We start from the raw sequence: 18,372 nt of genomic DNA, 5'->3' as shown, positions 1-18,372 counted from the left end.
TTCGCAAATTCAGCTAACATTTTTTTTTTCTGAGAGGCTAACATTTCTATTGGTAACATTGCAATTATTATTTACAAGTACTGTAAATGTTTTCTTTTCTTTCTATTTTTTTCTGGGATATTTTTACTAATTTTAGAAGGGCTAACTTTTAGTTATTTTTTTTATAAAAAAAATTACATTTTTGCGGATTTACTTTTTTGTTTTTTTCCATCGTCATTTTTTTTATTTGATGTTTATACTTATTATTTTATATGTATATTGGTATATATATATATGTATATATATATAATTTTTTTTTTTACAACTTCTGTGTCCTGAAACTGTTTGCTAACAATTATTTTAAAGTCATCTGGACGACTGAGGGAGTGTCGACCCGACCCTGGTGTAGTGCTGTAATCCACCCAGTCTGTCCCTAATGTAGTGGCCATTTGTCTTCTGCTTGTCTTTGACAGTGTGTATCTTTTACTGCCCTCATGGAGGAGTTAGGAATTTCCCTTCAGTGTTACCGGGGAATCCGGACAAGATCCCAACTCCGCGGTGGAGCTACTGCGACCTGCATCTTCTGTCAACCCAAACCTACCACCAAAAGTGAAGGACGGATTCAAGAAGCTAGCACTTAGTGCTGAAAACAAAGATACAGACACACACACGCACCACACACACACACACACACACCTCTGTGTGTGGCCCATTCAATGGTGAAGCTGTTTCCTAATGTTGTAATGTTGTATAGTCCGTTGGCCTTGTGTCAACATTTATTTGTTCAGCAGAAGTGGTGAAGAGGAGTACGAAGGCCGTGTCGACGTCAGATCCACCGCCGTTCCCTCAGTGTTGTACTTCGTTGTTCTAACTGTGTGTAAATGTGACACCACTCCACTGGTTTTAGGAATAAAATGACTTTTGCATTTTTTCACTAATGTTCTGAGCCATTAGTGTGTGAGTGTATGGGTGTGTGTGCACACACATGGAGAGACATGTTTTAGTTTTTTTTTATTTTGGGTTATGGTTAGAATTAGGGTTCGATTAGAGTTTCTTATTTTTTTGTAGCATATAACTGAGTTACACTACTGCCATCTACTGGGCTTTTTATTTTTATTTTGGGTTAGGATTAGAATTAGGGTACGATTAGAGTTTATTATTTTTTTGTAGCATATAATTGAGTTACACTACTGCCATCTACTGGGCTGTTTTTACTATTCAGACTATGTAGGAAAAGTTCAAAAAGTTTGTGTTGGACTCTATTTCTGGATTTAAAAATCTGGTGGGAACTAGACGAGGAGTTCCAACTTGAGGATCACACCTGCTGTTTAATACACTTAAAATGCCAACGTTTCTGGCAGACTCAAGTACAGACAGACACAGACACAGACACACACACGCACACAGACCCAGACATGCACAGCATCTCAAACCCCTGTAATCACACAATATTGCTTTTGCACTGTTGAGAGAACAGACAAATTGAGGAGCAGTGTTTTTTTTTTCTTTTAAATTCTCTAAAGGCCAAAGACCAAATGCAATTTCCTTTTTTTAACTCAGGGAAAAGTTTTTTTTTTTTCCCCAAAGTGTTTGTTGCTGCAGCTTCAGCTGCCTCTTCCCTTCAACAGCGTGTTCTCGAGACTTTTTCTCCCACTTCTATTTATTAATATTAATATTTCTGGACCAATTTTCTACCGTCTGTTCCGAGTTGTTGACATATTTAGTTTATTTTGGCTCAGTAGTAATTATCGTGAGTTGTTGTGTTTTTTTGACATCTGTCTTTTTTTTAACTAAACTTTTACTTTTTGAAAATTCTTTTAGGCATTTTGATTTTACTTTCTGCATTTTTGTTACTTTGTTTTAGTATTTTGTGTTGTATTTGGATATTTGTTAGGCCATCATCTTCTTTAGCCCAGTTCTAATTACTCTGTCACTGCTTTCTATCTTTAGCTAATGTTCAGAAATGTATTTTTTTTCTCTGTCAGTGACATTTTCTTTCTTTCTTTTTTTCACTTTATACTGTAATAATAGGGACAGATTCACAGCAGGTTGATATTTACCTGATGGCAGTGAAAGCAGCACATTGACCTTGGCAGTGTAGGTCGTCTGAGGGTCAAAGGTCATTGTTCTCAGTGCAGATGAAGTCACCGACACAGACGTTAACGGCTCACAGACGCCTGAGCTCCAACCAACACATGACAGTGATTCAACTGCACAGAGAAACAACTGTGTTGATCTGATTTTGTCCACAGTCTTTTTTGTTTTCCAGGAAAGAGACAAAGAAACTCCTTTCATCATCTCATTTGAAGTCGACCTGAGGGTAAAATATTTAATCAGGAAGAAAGAAGACAACGTAAGTCTGCCCCCGTTATACTTCAGTCTCTGTCTCATCTAATCCAGATTCTTTCTTTCTACTCCATCTTCTCACCTTCTGTCTCTGAGTATTTCAGTTTATTAGTCAGGACGTATGAAATACGACATGCTAATATTGTCTACTTCAGGGACGTCCGATATACGACATGCTAATATTGTCTACTTCATTTCTGATTCCAATATCAACCGATACCAATATATACAACAGCCATTTGCCCCCAAAACTCAGGTAAACTTCTCAGGATTCTACAGGCAAATTCTAGCATATTCGGCCAAACTCTGGTTTCATGTTATTAATTTTTTATTATTGGTGGAAAAGCCGATAATGTTTTTTACAGATATTACATCATTCTGCTAACGTTGGGCCGTCAGTGTTAAGGACAGAGCTCCTCACTCTGCTGTGTAAAACACCCAAGGTCAGAGCTGTAATCCCTTCATGGATTAGAAAATGATAAAAAAAAAAATAAAACTGCCTGTGGTTTTGATTAAGAATTATAGTCCCGGGAGATTAGACTCAAACACACAATTCTATTGGACTGAGCTGAATCCAAGCCTTAATCTGAAAACAAAACAAAAAAACAGAAAGAGAAAGAAAAACTCATTAAATGAAAAGATTAAGGAACACTCGGGTCACTTCTCTTATGATGCGCACAAACCTCCATAATTATAATCCACGGAGAGAAATGTCATCGGTGAGATTTGGACTGCAGTCGGTGTTTACTGCTCCTCCCTGTTCGAAATGTCAATGAAGAAGCTGCAGAAAAATGGATCGGAGTTGTTTTGTTTTTATTTTTTAAGTGCTCTGAATTCTGAAGTAATGACTATTGTGGCCACAGAGTGCGTTTCCTAATTTGCAGTTGCGTTTAGACTGAAACATTTGATGGAGTGCATTTTAACATGAACCTTCATGAACTTTCAACAGTTTATTTCAAGAACTGTTTTTTGGAATATTTGCTGCACTCACTTAAAATGCAGTAACAATGATAACAAAAAGAATAACAGTTCGCANTAGATGTTTATTCTGCGGAACCATTAGATCTGTGGTCTTTAAAGATTTATTTAAAGAAATGTTGTTTTCATCTTTGGATAAACTGTTTCCTGCTAATTTGTTAGCATCATCTGGGTTAATTGCTGAGCTAACAGTAGTAGAGATGTGGCTCCTTGTTTTATTAACAACCTTTACCTTAGCATGTTTAGTCAAGTACAGATCTTTAGCCTAGTGACGCAGGTGTTAAAGATGAAACGTTTCTGATTCCTAACTTTCTCCTGGACTTTTTTTTTTTCCACCTCGATGATCCTGAAACAACAGACGCTGAACTTCCTTCATCTGTGGTGAAGCAGTGAAGGAGACAAAAAACAAAACAAAATGGCCTAATCTTTCTGTTTGTGTGTCTGTTAGAAGGTCAGAGATGATGATCCGTACTTGGATGATTATTGGTGCTCAGACGATGAACGGGAGATTGAGAGAACGATCCAGAGCTGCAGAGGCGACGGCTCAAGGAGTCTGCTGTTGATATATGAAACCTGGCTGCAGTGGGCAGCACGTTATCCCCCTGAGTTCACCCAGAGGACGGGTCGGCAAAGAGCTGCGGACGGTAAATATAGAAAAGGACAGATCAGGAGGGATGCAACATGAGGTTCAAGGACCAAACATGGCACTTTTATAGTGTCTTTGTGGTCCCTTTATTTTTTCTTTGTTTTGTAACGGAAATTGAATTATTGTTAATTTTTTTTAAATATATATTTTTTGTAATTTTTAACTGGAGAAATTGCAGCCCCACCTCTAGAGAGTTTACTGTAATTATTTTACTTTTTAATCGTTAGATTTCATCTGCTGTCAATTAATTTTTAGCAAATTTATATACAGTATTTCACCAAGGTTTTTGCTTCAGTTATTTTTTTCTGTGCTTTTTACTTTCAACTTCTTATCTGATTAGTTTATATTCTTGGTTTAATGTAATATTTCAGCCAATTTAATTTGTTTCACTTCATTAGCTTAAAAATGATAAGGATAATAATTATCTTTTTTTTTCTACTCTATGCTTCCTAATTTTAGTATTACATCATTAGCAGGGGAGCACGTGACCTTCTGGCTGTTCGTATAATTTCCATGCAAAGTAAAGGATTCTCTCATTTCCTGCAGATTTTTGTTGAACTTGAACGTGTCTCTCCTCCACCTCCTGTCACCTGTAGATCCCCTCAAACCTGTCAGGTCTGGTTCATGTTCCTTCAGCCGAGGTTGTGAACTGTACATCGTGGAGCAGTGAAATCAAATCTAGACGATGACTGCAGCATGAAGGAGTGGCAGACATTTGACTGTGTCCCATCCATCACAATGAGATGAACACAGTCCCGGCCTGATAAGCCGGGCCCGTGTCAACAGGCCGTCAATGAAGACAAACGAGGAGGGAGGACGAGTCCTGCAAGTCCACAGTCTCATTTATCTTCTCTGTCCCTCTCACTGTGTCTCTTGCCCTAAAGCCCCTGCAGTAAATTACACCGGGGGAATGCTGTCATCTACTGGTGTGCAGGTGAACTGGCCTTATGGCTGTGAAGCCTCAGATCATCGCAGTAAATCACACCAGAAAAAAAAAAAAGCTTTGGCCCCGGGCCCTAATTTATGATGTTTCTATTTCTTTTAAAGCCATCCTCACAGGCTTAAGGTCAGTTTATTATTACGATGATGTTGTTACATAATAAGCAGCTATAAGGCAGATACGAATTTTGATCATAAACATTTGGAACCAGATATAAACGTGATGACAGATCGGAGGACGAGCTGCTGCCTCTTCATTTATTTTCAAAGTTGAGATCACTTTTTATCTTTACGCACTCACAAGGGACAGCCGGAGTTAGATAATAAATAAAAAGTAAATATATTTAAAAATAAAATAGCGAAAAGTAATAACTTATATAGCTTGATCATTCTAAGTTTGTCCCAAATTATAAGTTGAAAAAAAATTGACACAAAAAACATTAAAAGATGAAATTTCAGAAAAAAAATGCTAAGAATTTGACTTAAATATAAAAACGTTAGTGTTTTGCAAAAAAGATTTTTTACATTTTTATATATATATTTTTTACTTTTTGAAAAATTACATTACATTTACATTTGAAAAATGTTTTTTAAAGAGAGAGAGAGAAAAGTACATGAAAGGTAACCAAAAAGATAATCATCAAGTTACAAAGAAAAATTACTCCAATATTACATAAGTTTCTAATAGATGCTACATGTTAGCCCGAAAACAGCTCAAAGTTTATTTTCTCAAAACTTTCCATGTTTGACTTTGACTATTGATGAATAACAGTATAAATCCGATGACATCATCATAATTTATAAAAGAATTCTCTTTTCTTTTTTTTTGGACAGAACCCCCACGTCCTCAGCTCCTCCACGTTCCTTCACTTCTGCAGGAACTATTACGGTCTGAGGAGTTCATTCTCAGCCACTGCCTCATTGCACAGTTATTGCAGCAGAGCCAAACACCGTCCCGGCGGCGTGACCGCGCTGGATGTGCGGGCATTTTTTCGGCCTACAGTCATGTCATCTGAGACATTTAATTGGACTCGGGCCGCTGCGGGGGGTTGGACAGTGGCTGTGTCTGCCCGCTGCGCCCTGTTGTGGCGCTGTTGTGGGGGATAACGCGCAGGCAGACCTGGAGCTGCAGGGCTGCCTCTGACTGACACGGGAGAAGAGGGCGAATTTACTGAGAGAAAAAAAAAAACCTTCTCAGAAGTGACTGATTTCTCTTCCTGGAGTGCACGTGGAGGTCATCGTTTGCACAGGAACGTTTGGCAGCTCCTCTGGACCAGCGCGCGTTGGCGCACGGCGGCTCAGAGACGGTACTGCGCCTTTCTCTTCAACACTGGGCAAACCTGAGGACGCACACTGGCGGTTAGAGATTGACGACCGAAGAGGTTTCTGGTTCTGACCCGCAGGAGCTTCAGGAAGCAGGTACCGTGACGTTTGGGCCCAAATGTGTCCTTTTTAACCTTGTGCGTAAAATAGAACCTAATGCTCCACGTTCCACGTTCCACGCTGTCCCACAGTTGTCACGTGCACTCCATTGTGCTCCTGTCTTAACAAAGGCTTCACCACACTGTATAAAATTTGAGGACAGTTTTTTAAGCATTGACTTCTCCACACACTTTTGAAGATAAAGTAACTTCAACGTGTATATGTGTAATTTTTTAATAAGAAAAAAAAATTACAAATACCTCTAAAATTGCCTTTGTTTTGAACCATAGCACAACGATTTGTGCATTAAAGGTAAAGTTTAGGGTTTATTGTTCAGATCTGACACCTGTTAAAGCATCCTGGTAAAAAAAAACAAAACAAAAACAAATCAGACTTTAGATTTCAACAAAAATAACTAAGGTTAAAAAACAGAGAAAATGTTTATTTTAATTAATCAAAGTGTCTGAATGAATATGTCTTGTTTTTAAATGTTTTTTATTTAAAAGAGGGAAGGAGAGGTCTAGAACTCAAAGAACACTGTCCTCACAGTGACAAATACTGTCATGTTTACAGATGAGCTTCTGTGAAATCCCTCAAACATGGTGCATCAAAACAGATTTTTTTTGGACATTCTTCGAAACCATAGAGAACCACTGTGCATCAAAATGTTTTTGACATTCTTCGAAACCATAGAGAACCACCTCCAAAAACAAAGTGTGGAGATGTTGTCCACAGTGAACATGGTCAAAAGATGATGGAGATGGAGATTGTGTCTGCTGGTACTAGAAGGTCACTGAGGTCAGCTGTGGAAGACAGAGGGGTTTGTGGGAGTTAAAGCAGTCAGATGCTCTGATATAAAAATACAGAGCCCTCTCTCTGAGATCTCCTCCCCTCTGCACCTCCTCCAAGTTCCTGATGTGGTCGCTATACCGGACCACTGTACTTACCACCGTTTACCACCAACGGAACAGTTCCAGTTCCAGTTCCAGCAGGAACCTGTGCCTGTGTTTTCAACTGGAGTTCAAGTTCTGTAAATCAGTCTGATAACATTTGATCACACAATGACTAACATCTCAAACTTTGGCAGTTGTCATTTGACCAATCAAATTGTACCAAAGTGACGGGAGATTCTTATTGGTCCACAGAATGATTGATTGAATGTAAAGTAACAGCCAAAAAAAATTCAAAGAAACTTAACTGAAGAGAAGTAGACAGTGATGATGAATAATTATAATGAATTAATAATTGATAATTGATAACATGGTCATTGTTGGTCTGTGATGATCTCCTGCTGATGGCGCTAACAGCTCTGTTTTGTCTCTGTGGCCTCATATAGGGTTAAATGATCACCTCAACCAGAAGAGTGTCTCCAGATAAATCTGAAGTTAGAATCGCCTTCAGCCTCGATGACACATCAGGTATTATTATTATTATTATTATAATTATTATTATTATTAGTATTATTAATATTAATATTAGTAGTAGTAGTGGATCTGGGCTAAACGATGACAACAAAATAATACAGAATAATCTATGATCACATAATCTGACCCAGATTACACAATCCTTAGGTCTTGGGGTTTTATCTGGACCATACAACATTTTGAACTTTTCATCCGGCCCACATGGGCAGCGGTTTGACAGTATTGTGTCATTTTACACTCAGGCCACTTCAGGCTTGCAGTGCTGCCTTATTTCCAAACGCGGCCCACATCTGTTGTTGTTGTTGTTAGCGTTAGCGTTAGCCCTGCCTGTCACTGAGCTAATGGTTTACCGTCAGTCCGTACCTGAAGCTGGACTTTTACAGCAGTTCCCGTATCTGTGGAACACATGCAGCACATTCTTCCCACTAAAACAGACCAGCACATCCTCACCCTCCTCACCCTCCTCACCCTCCTCACGCTCCTCACACCCTATCACTTGAACTGTGTTGTGCTCAGACAAGGACAGGTGCTCCTTTCTATTTCTGTTGAACTCCATCATATTAAAAACAAACCACACACACACACAGCTGTGTTCGCTGAAAATGAGTTTTTATTTGTTAAATATAAACTTATTAAAATAAATATATGTTTCGCTAACATCTAGCACATTCATGTAGTTTTTAAAATATATATTAATGTTAACAAACATCAATCTGGTAAACATTTCTGTCTCATGTTTCCGCTCAGTTCTTCAGCTAACCTTTAGCTACTCTGCTAACCTTTATCTGCTAACATTTATATTCAGTTGACTGTCTCATAAAAAGCATTTGTTTTTATAAGTATTTTTTGAGTTATTTTGGTTGTTTTATTTTATATTTTCTAACTTATTTGACTTTTAGGTAATTCTTTTAGGTTGCTTTTATTGAATATATTTTTCCTCATTTTCATTTTGGATATTTCACTATTTGTCAACTTTTGCCTCTTTTTTCCTTCAACGATCTACAGTACCATACACGCTACATATTTTAAGCTAAATTTGGGTTGTGTTTGGCCAGCGTTTGGCTCCAGCAGTTGTTTATCTGCTATTTTCTTTTTACATTTTGTCTAATACCTGACTTGGCGTTTGGCTCCAGCAGTTGTTTATCTTTTTACATTTTGTCTAATACCTGATCATCTTTGCAATGTTTTTGAAGCAACTTTATTAAATCCTGTCCTCACAGGAAATGTGGAAATGTCCATGGTCAGGTGAGGATTTTAGGTCCTAAATGTCCAAGAACAGCTGAAACAGTTGCTGCCTGAGCATCGACGTTTGTTCTGCACAAAATAAATGTGTAAAAATGCAGAGCATTTGTATTCCACTTAATTATAGTCTTAAGTATCACCGGAGGGGCAGTTGACCCTGGGGTATTTTTACCTCATTGAACTGGTGCTTTTACACCCCCCACTGTACTGTAAGGCTCACCAATTTAATGCAGGGATAAATGAAATCTTCACAATATGTAAAAAAGACGAACATCAATAAAACCATCAACCAAACAGACAAAAAGCAGCCAATCAAAAGCAGGATTATGTGGTTGCCTGTTTTTAACCGTGGTCTCTCGGCCCCCCCATCCTCAGAGAAAGAGGGGATCAGTGGTGGGTGGGGCCGGACTTGAAGCGTTAACTGCCTGTAAATATAGTCTAGTGTTCTAAAAGCTGCAGAGTGAATCAGGCTGCAGGACACTGTTAGTATTAGAGAGGAAACCTGACGCTGCCATTGCCCGGCTGCAGCTGCCGTTCCAGGCTCTGGCCTCACAGCAGTAAAACATCCTGACAGACAGCATCTACAGTATACAATCATAGGTACCTCACATGCTGGGCAAGGGGGCGCAGACAGATCTTAGTGGGAGGGGGAGTGAGTCCAACCTGTGGGCCAACTACTGCTCATCCTGTAATACATGGGCTTTAATCAACAGTTGTAGTGCATTAAACATTAGTTTGTTTCAAAAAATTCCATTAATTTCAGAAAAACACAGGGACAATTAGTTTCAACAAGATGCAAAAAGTTAGCAACTATTGTAAAAATCATTTCCTCTTTGCTAACTTTTTGCAAAAATTGCAAAAAGTTAGCAACTATTGTAAAAAAAAGCTACATTTTAATAATTATTTATAGCCCCAAAATAGGGAAAAGTAAAATATCCAAAACATACAAATCAGATAATACAGTTACTAAAAGACACCTGCGTAATTTACCTCTTAGGTTTTAAAACTTAAAATAAATTTAAAAAGCAAAAATAAAATAGCTAAAATATAGCTAAAATTAATGAGCAAAAATGAGAAAAAAAAATGAAAAATGCTTACTAAAATTAAAATTAAAAAAGTAGAGAGAAAAAGTATTTTAATTAAAAAATTTAAATAGTAATGATTACAATTTTTGCTGAATTTATGATTTTTTATTATTTGAAATTAAAAACAGACTAGCGGAGTACTGTCAGTTGCCACTAAGCTAGCTAAAGCCGCAAAGCTAGCCGGGGACCCAAACAAAACCCAGATGGAACCTAAACATGCTCAGCTGACTAAAAATAGATAACTAATAGTTAGCACAGAAATAGCGAGAAGGTAACCAAATGTGTTTTTGAATCAATACAAATGAACGTTAGACAAAAATTGAAAAAAAAAAAAGAAATCCATGCCTTGTTTTTGATGTTAGCATTAGTGCTAAAGCTCAACAGATACTTTGAAATTCCCCTCTCTGTGCAGAGTAGGAGGGGGTTTCGGGGGGGGGGGTGCACTGAGACCCTGTGAGGATGATCCTGTAGGATCTTCATGCCTTAGTGTCAGTCAGACTGTAGATGTGAACGCTGCCGTGAGTCGGTGCGGAGGCCGAGGACTGTATTTATCCCACATGATAATTGGCCCCGGGGCAACATGCTGTCCCTCCAATACTGCTGATTTTAGAAGGTTGCATCATCCCTGGATTCTCCACATGTGTTCCACCTCCTGCGGGAGGGGCCGATGAGGGGTGGGGGCACGGGGGCATTACTGGCGAGGCAGAGGCTTGTGCAGACAACCGGTCTGTTTTTATCCGTGTGTGTGTGTGTGACTTCACTCTCTGACCCGTGCGCTTGTCTGTCCCTCTGACCCTCTGTGTGTCTCCGTCCCCCGCATGTCTTTCACGGCCTCGGCTCATTACTGCTGTCCACCAGGGGGCTGCGGCTCATTCGTGAGTGCAGGGTTTGTGTGTTGTTATGTTGTGGTTTCACAGACGACCAGACTATAATGTTTCATTTTGGGCCGTTTTATGAGGTCATTAAAGGGAAGTGTCCACGGAAGAAGGCAAATGACCCTCGGAGGGCAGGAAGGCCAACAATAAAAATGTTTCCAAACTTTACAAGATTACCAGTTTGGATACACTTGAGTACCTCTACTGCAGTACACAGCCTTTGTTCTTCGCTCTGGGGATGTTGTTCTTTGTGTTCTACGCCTCTCCGTTCCTTCCCTGTAACGTAAACAGAGTTTATGTTTGGCCGGAGACGTTATATTGTGTCTCATCTGATCGTCCAGACTGTGTCAACCTTCTCTAACTGTCTCTGTCCAGGACACACGGCACGTTGTCTTTTTTTAAAAACTTTTTGAACCGTTCTCAGACGTTCACTCCTGTCTCAGTTTTCCAATCAGAGCTCTCGTATTCTGTAGTTTTATTTATTTTTAAAACCTAATAATAAAATAATAAGATAATAATATATATAAAAGTTAATAACAACTTGGAAAATAAATTGTCTGCTGAATGCTTTAAACCACGTTTTTTTTTTGTCAGAAATTTAGGTTTTTAAATTCTTGCTGTTTGATGGACATGATCCTGTGTGGAAAAAAAATCTACTTATTTATAAAAGTACTTTGAAAATACCTTTAAAAAGTAATGTTTTTAAAGTGGGCTAATAATGTGGTATTTATAGCCCAACAGGATTTGTTTCAATATATTTAGTGACTTTATAGCAAGAATTATCTTTATATTTCTATATATGCTTTCTATATAAGTTTTGTTTTATTAAATATACTTATTTTTCTCTATTTTAATTTTCGATTTTTTTGCCCTGTTTTTTTCTTCTCATGTAATAAACGACATCTTTGTTTTGTTTTTCCCCACAGATGTAAAAGATGTGAAGGACCTCACACAGACCTTCCCAGACCTTGAGCAACGATTACAGGTATTCAGTACCACACAGTATCTGTTACTGTTACAGTAATACAGTACACTTGACGTAGATGTCAGTTCCACTGTTGGTTATCGGAATTATGGCCGCGATGGAAGAGAGCTGACAGAGGCCCCCTGGTGTCAGCGTGGTGACATAACGTCGGGGATTGAAGTGAATGACAGAAACGTAACTGTATAAAAAATAAATGAAAGCGAAAGAGATTAACAATGGAATAAATAAAGGCCACATCAAAGGGTGATTTTATAGAGAGCGTCTGCGCTTCATTCAGAGCTGAGTCGCTAAATAAGGAGAAGCTTAAGTTTAGTTGATCCTGGCTATAAATCAATGTCTTCACTGTGTGTGTGTGTGTGTGTGTGTCCGTCCATGTGCTGTCATTGAATTATCCTTCAGCCAGTGCCAGTTCCAGGGTCATGCCAAGTGCATGCAGTGGCAGAGTATCAGATGAGGACAGTAGTGAGAGATGGCAGAAATAAAACATAATAAAATCACTGCACAAAAACAGAGAAGAAAAAATATTATTCACTAATATTTACCTTGTTCTTCAGACAGATTTAATTTTTTTTTTTTTACTATTGTTAAATATAAGCCTCAGCTCATGATACATTTTGTTAATGTGGATAAATTAACATCTTGTCTTCATTAAAAACAACAACAAAACTGAAGACAAAGAGGAAATGATTGTTTAGGGTGTTTATAAAATAAATAGTAAAAAATGTCATTACAAAGTAATGAGAACACCAGGCCTCATGGGGGTGAGGGTGGGGGTGAGGGTAGTGGGTGGGGGTTATCACTTTAACATTTTGATTGTCTTCCAAAATGGCTTAGAGCTATGTTTGGCTACAGCTAAATTAGCTAATGACTGCTAATAAATACGGAATTATCGCCGTCACATTTAATCTACTTTTCTCCACAGCTGTCGCTGCACTGTCTGTGTTTTATATTTATATTCCACGATCGTTACCTGTTGTATTATACTCATTGATTAAACTTCAAGTTCCTGCTGGGTTTGTGACAGTGTTCGTAAAGAAAGAGTATGGTTATTTGCCCTGCAGGGGGTGCTATGTACACAGTTTCGGTAAGCCTCCTCCAATCCAGAACAAGAACGCATTTATACATTACACCAACAGTCAGACGATTAAAGACAGTCAAAAAGTTCTAACACAAACTAAAAAAAAAAAATTAATAAAAAAATTTCAAAACTATTTCTCTAATTGGAACTTCATCAGGCCTTTCGCAAAGCTTCTAAAAAATTTTTAATTTTTTTTTAATGTCTCCTTGTTCACTCTGCCTCTCTCTGACCGTCCGCAGCCGGTTCTGCCCTGTGTCTCTCTTAAAGAGAGCGTCCAGGTGTATAAGGAGCACTGCAGGATGGCCAAGGAGTTCCACCAGGTCAAACATGAGATCTCTGTGCTAGAAGACCACAAGTAAGTTGACGAGACGTAGACCCACGACCTCAGTGACCTTTGGTCGTTGTGTAAACGTTGTTGTTTCTTTTCTTCACAAACTGTGGCCTTAGTGGAAGTTAAGAAAACAAAACACAAACACAAGACCGCACACACACACACACACCTATGGTCTCAGTGAGGCTGGCGGCCCTCCAGTGTTTATGGCCAGTGATGGCATGTCATTAGAACAATCTGACACACTGTCATTAACTTATTTTTAGCTGTTTCAGCTGCACTGACATGAAGATTATTCAGGGAATCTGAAGGACATTCGACCTGATAAAGATGGATGGTGTTTATTTTCAAAGGTGATTAAAATTCTAACATGTATTTTAACTAGTTTTAAATTCGGAAATGTGTTGAACTACAATTGTCCACCAGGTGGCGCATGATAACAGTCAACGTTACAGAGGTGGCCTCTCTCTATTAAAATTACTTCTTTTTATTTTTAAATTACTTTTATTTTGACTCGGTCCAGTTTTAGTTCAGGTCTTTTTCCTACTGCTTTTCAGTTTAGTTAAACGCCCAGCATGTGGTGCAGAAGTACATTCTTTGTGATTAAAACAAAAAGTAATAAGTCACAAAAGGTATATTTATTCTGGCCTCGCAAAAAACATCACACAACAATATTAGATAAGTTCAAAAATTATTGTTATTATTATAATTATTGTTATTATTATAATTATTGTAGTCATAAATAAAGCCCCAACATTGTCACTGTGCTGCAGCGACACCTGCTGTAAGCTCAAATAAACGCACTGACTGTGATGCACTTAAGGTGTGAGAGAGAGAGAGAGAGTGGTAGGGTAACAGCAAAAGACCTTGACAATCCCACTGCTCAGACTGTCCACAGCTGCTGAGGACATAGTGGACACAATGTCACACACACACGTACACACACGTACACACACAGTCGTATTGCAAATAGAACATAGCAAGTGTTGAGATAAAAGTTGATGAGTCAGGTCTGCACAGACGACAGTTCAGGCGTTGAAACAGAAACCTGAGAAACGATTAGACTCCGTTTGTAGCTGAAAGGGTGGAATTTGGACTTTTAGCCTGTGAGTAACGAGGAGGGGGAGGAGGGGGAGGAGGGGGAGTGGGGTTGGGTTTAACACATCTCCATGTCAATTATGTGTTGTTTTTTTTTTGTTTACCGGTCGTCACTAAGTGGTGATTCAACAGTTACAGAAACAAGGATGATGTAATCACAGTTTTACTTCCTTTTCTGTGTGACAGGCCAAAGTCAAGTTCAACACCTAAGTCAAGTTTATACATGTAGATATATATATATATATATATATATATATAATGTATAGTATATAATGTATCGTACCACAGCATAGCATAGGATCTTCGATCTCACAGGAGATATGGAAATTGTCTACTAAAGTATTGCAAAACTCATGCACAGCATGATAAAGTGTACTATTACAATGTGTCTGAGGGCAATGTAGTGCATTGTAGCGTAGCGTAGCGTAGCGTAGCATAGCATTTTACAGAACAGTACAGTACTGTATAGTGTTGTTCTGTATTTGATTATTTAAGTTTATGTTACATTTGGTGGTTTGCTGGTTAAGGAGGTGGACGTGGGTCCTCAAGGTTTCAGGTTCGAGTCCACCAGCTGATCTTCGATCTCGCAGGAGATATGGAAATTGTCTACTAAAGTATTGCAAAACTTATGCACAGCATGATAAAGTGTACTATTACAATTGTACTATTGCATTGTAGCGTAGCGTAGCATAGCATTTTACAGAACAGTACAGTACTGTATCGTGTTGTTCTGTATTTGATTATTTAAGTTTATGTTACATTTGGTGGTTTGCTGGTTAAGGAGGAGGACGTGGGTCCTCAAGGTTTCAGGTTCGAGTCCACCAGCTGCCAAGATACCACTGAGTGTCCCCACACCCTGCTGCCCGGGTGCTTGTGCTGCCCCCTGCTGACGTTGGTGATGGGTTAAAAGCAGAGGTCACATTTGGTTAATTCACTTTCCTTCCTTCCTTTTCCCCAACATTTCCAAAGGGCTCACTCGGTCACAGTGACTGTTTATCAGTAAAACCGAGTCGATTCCATATCTGCAGTAACTCAGTCTAATCACACAACGGGGAATTTATCGCCTTTGATTATGGTCTTTTACGAAGTTGTGACTTTATTATTTCTTTTCATCAACTCTCTGCTCTCAGGTTCGTGACCTGCCAGCTGGACGCTTTATACTTTTATGACTTCTACTCTTAAATATTTTTATTAGGCAATAAAGTACATTTACGATCCTTTATTATCCGATTAAATCACATGTAGTAACAGAGATCCTTCACTTTTTCACCGAGTTCTGATGCAGGACATCGCAGCTATTAATAGGATAAACCCTCAGCACCAAACGAAGACTCTGAATAAGCTGCGTTGTCACGAATGTTGAACTGAAATAATCTAAATATGTTCAATTCTTCACAGAGTAACAACAGCTGTGTTTCCCAGCATCGCAGTTTCACTGCGTTCCAGTAACATTACATTGTTTCCATTGTTCTTTAAGTTTGAAGGAGTTCATCTGAACAGACAAAAAATCAGAGTAAAGGATGTCTGAAAACATAGGATAAAACTGGGAACCTGTCAAATTTACTGCTTTCTATTATTTATTGATTTTTTAATTTATTGATTAATTGGTTGGAAAGCAATTGGCTTTTAGGCAGAACTGGGCATAAATGGTATTGATTGCAAAGCACAACTGCAAAACATGCCACAAAGATTTCATAATTTGTAAAATACCTAAAAATTACACACATTATTATTACAGTGTGTTTAAAGAAACAAAGTTAACGTAAGATAAGTAAGATAATAAAAGTCGAGACCAGAATTGGCTGGAATAAGATAAAAACGAATACAAAAACTGAAAATGAACGTGAAATTTGATACACTTTAACAGATCAACATTGTTGTGCTGACGTATTAGAGCAAAAATATCTAAATCTAGCATAAAATAATTGAAAACTAAACCCACACATTCATGTTTTTTGACATTGTAAAGCTCGACACCCTAAACTGAAACTGTTTTATTTTTTCTGTAGGCGTAAACTGTTGGCAGAGCTGGTGGAAGACGAGAAGGTCGGCGCAGAGATTGCTCGTCTAAAAGAAGAGTTTCGGCGTCTAACGGAGGAGAACCGCAACCTGGTGACTGTTCACAACGAGCGCGCCCAGCAGCTAGAGAGCCTCTGCAGGAGCAATGGCACCACCCAGGACTCCTCGTGACCCCTGAACCTCCACTGAACCTCCTGAGACCCACAGGACTCTAACTCCAGGCCAGACAGTTTTAATGCTTCTTTTAGACAAAACCAGTCTGTGAATCAGCTAAAAACACAGGCGGCAGTAGCGTTTATTCATGTCTGACTCATTCAAACCACAGACGTTCTGTCATCGTCGGCGTGAACGTTTATACACAGCCGTGCCAGTAGCTTTTGTTTTGTCGCAGAACCATTCTGGTCACTTTTCTAATCTATCTTTACCATCGACTCTCGCGTTAGCAGCTGTAAATGTGAGCCGACATCTGTCTCACGTCCTGTGGAGACTCGTATCCGTAAAGTGAGGTCTGTGGGGGGAGCTACAGGTCGAGAAGATGTGGTCCAAATATTGTATTTTGAACAAATTGAGTCACAAACTTTACAGTACAAACTTTATTCACGGGAGAGTTGATACACGTTCTTTAAACGCAATAAAGACCAGAATCTGTAATTTAACGATTATTAAATTATGGGCGGGACAGTTTCAGTAGGAGACAGATCTGGACTGCAGGCAGGCCAGTCAAGCCAACACGCAACGTAACCTAAATGAGTCGTGACATTGTCCTGCGGAAGAATCCCAGTACGCAGTAGGCCGCTGTATCAACATGGCATCTTTGTAGTTCAATAGATGTGCTGTGTTGTACTGAGAAACATTTCGTTAAACGTTTTTTTATGTAAAAACCCGTCTTGCTAGCAAAGAACAAGCCCGACGTTGAAGCTCCTTTTATACTTTGTCTTGACACCAAAACACCAGAATGTCTCCATCTGCCTTTGCCTCCTTCACGTCCAACTTCTTTGAATGCTGTTGCTCCCATTCTATTGAAAAATCAGATTCTTTTTTAACTCTAACAGTTACATCTTTTCAGTCACACCGGGTTCCGAGTGAATCAGCCAAGTAGAGATTTGAGCTTTTATTGCAAAAGAAGGAAGTGTACCAATTCTTTAGAATAAGGTGCTTTGTACTTTCCCGTCAGGGTCCCTCTGCAGTAGAAGGGAGAAGTAACGAGTGTTGACCACAGGTCTGAGGGATTAGGAGAACTGCAGTTGTACACGACACTGATACTTTTCGAAAAAAAAAGGTTGTACATTTTTTAACGTAGCCTGTTGAAGCGTAACCTGTAGAAGAGGAAGTACAGTGTATAACATGTTAAACTGACACTTGTGTTCCTCACGTAATAAAAATGAAAACAAATGCCTTTTATTGTAAATTTGGCTTCAGTTCTGTTCTTTGGTATCATTTCCTCTTATCTCATTCACTGCCGTGTTTGTATGAGCCAGTGTTTCTTACATAGAAAACAGAACTAGATGTGTCTGTTAGCTTAGGGTTAGCAATTACAAGTACAAAGCAACAAATATCCAAAAGTTTACAGTGTTTTTTCTGCAACCAAATGACACTGAGTTGGACAGAATTACTGCAGTAGAAGTTACCAGTGTTTACTATGCAGTGCAATATGCATATTCATATCGATCAACCGATTGCAGAAAATCTTAAATCTAAAGAGAGGTCCAGGGCTGTATTGGACATTGCTGTATAGAGTTCTACAACCATACAATATACTGTATATATTTATTGCCAACGAATCTGTTTGGTGGAGTATTTTTTCTTTTCATGTTTTCGTTACAGATCACCAATTCAGATGAGTTGTTGGTTTTACAGGCCAGACACCTGTAAACTTTTATTTTTGAAGACTTTTTCTTGAAATTATTAGTATAGTATTTTACTGT

The 18,372-nt window shown here is 38.7% G+C and overlaps 1 protein-coding gene across 2 annotated transcripts; it reads left to right on the top strand.

The window, feature by feature from the left end:
- The first annotated feature begins 1,089 nt into the window (after window positions 1-1,089).
- map3k7cl (map3k7 C-terminal like) lies at window positions 1,090-18,228 on the top strand. Of its 2 annotated transcripts, none has more exons than XM_008333244.3 (8): window positions 1,090-2,332; window positions 3,755-3,947; window positions 4,546-4,883; window positions 5,723-6,307; window positions 7,647-7,728; window positions 11,863-11,921; window positions 13,239-13,354; window positions 16,438-18,228. In XM_008333244.3, exons 5-8 carry the CDS (start codon window positions 7,653-7,655, stop codon window positions 16,616-16,618), a joined length of 432 nt encoding a protein of 143 aa, XP_008331466.1. In that variant the 5' UTR covers window positions 1,090-2,332; window positions 3,755-3,947; window positions 4,546-4,883; window positions 5,723-6,307; window positions 7,647-7,652; the 3' UTR covers window positions 16,619-18,228. The 2 variants fall into 2 exon arrangements, with proteins under 2 accessions (XP_008331466.1, XP_024921524.1); XM_025065756.1 differs by having other exon boundaries at window positions 3,752-3,947.
- The last annotated feature ends 144 nt before the right edge of the window (window positions 18,229-18,372 follow it).

The sequence above is a fragment of the Cynoglossus semilaevis genome, chromosome 19 (assembly GCF_000523025.1).
Source record: "Cynoglossus semilaevis isolate Cse_v1.0 chromosome 19, Cse_v1.0, whole genome shotgun sequence".
NCBI lineage: Eukaryota > Metazoa > Chordata > Actinopteri > Pleuronectiformes > Cynoglossidae > Cynoglossus > Cynoglossus semilaevis.
The sequence above is the reverse complement of the archived record's forward strand: the minus strand, read 5'-3'. Positions and strand labels throughout refer to the sequence as shown.

Excerpts from the sequence above, each read along its gene's own strand:
- map3k7cl (XM_008333244.3), top strand. The coding sequence starts at position 7,653 with ATGATCACCTCAACCAGAAGAGTGTCTCCAGATAAATCTGAAGTTAGA. Across the intron at positions 7,729-11,862 it reads CAGCCTCGATGACACATCAG|ATGTAAAAGATGTGAAGGAC; the intron begins GTATTATTATTA and ends TTTTCCCCACAG. Across the intron at positions 11,922-13,238 it reads ACCTTGAGCAACGATTACAG|CCGGTTCTGCCCTGTGTCTC; the intron begins GTATTCAGTACC and ends GACCGTCCGCAG.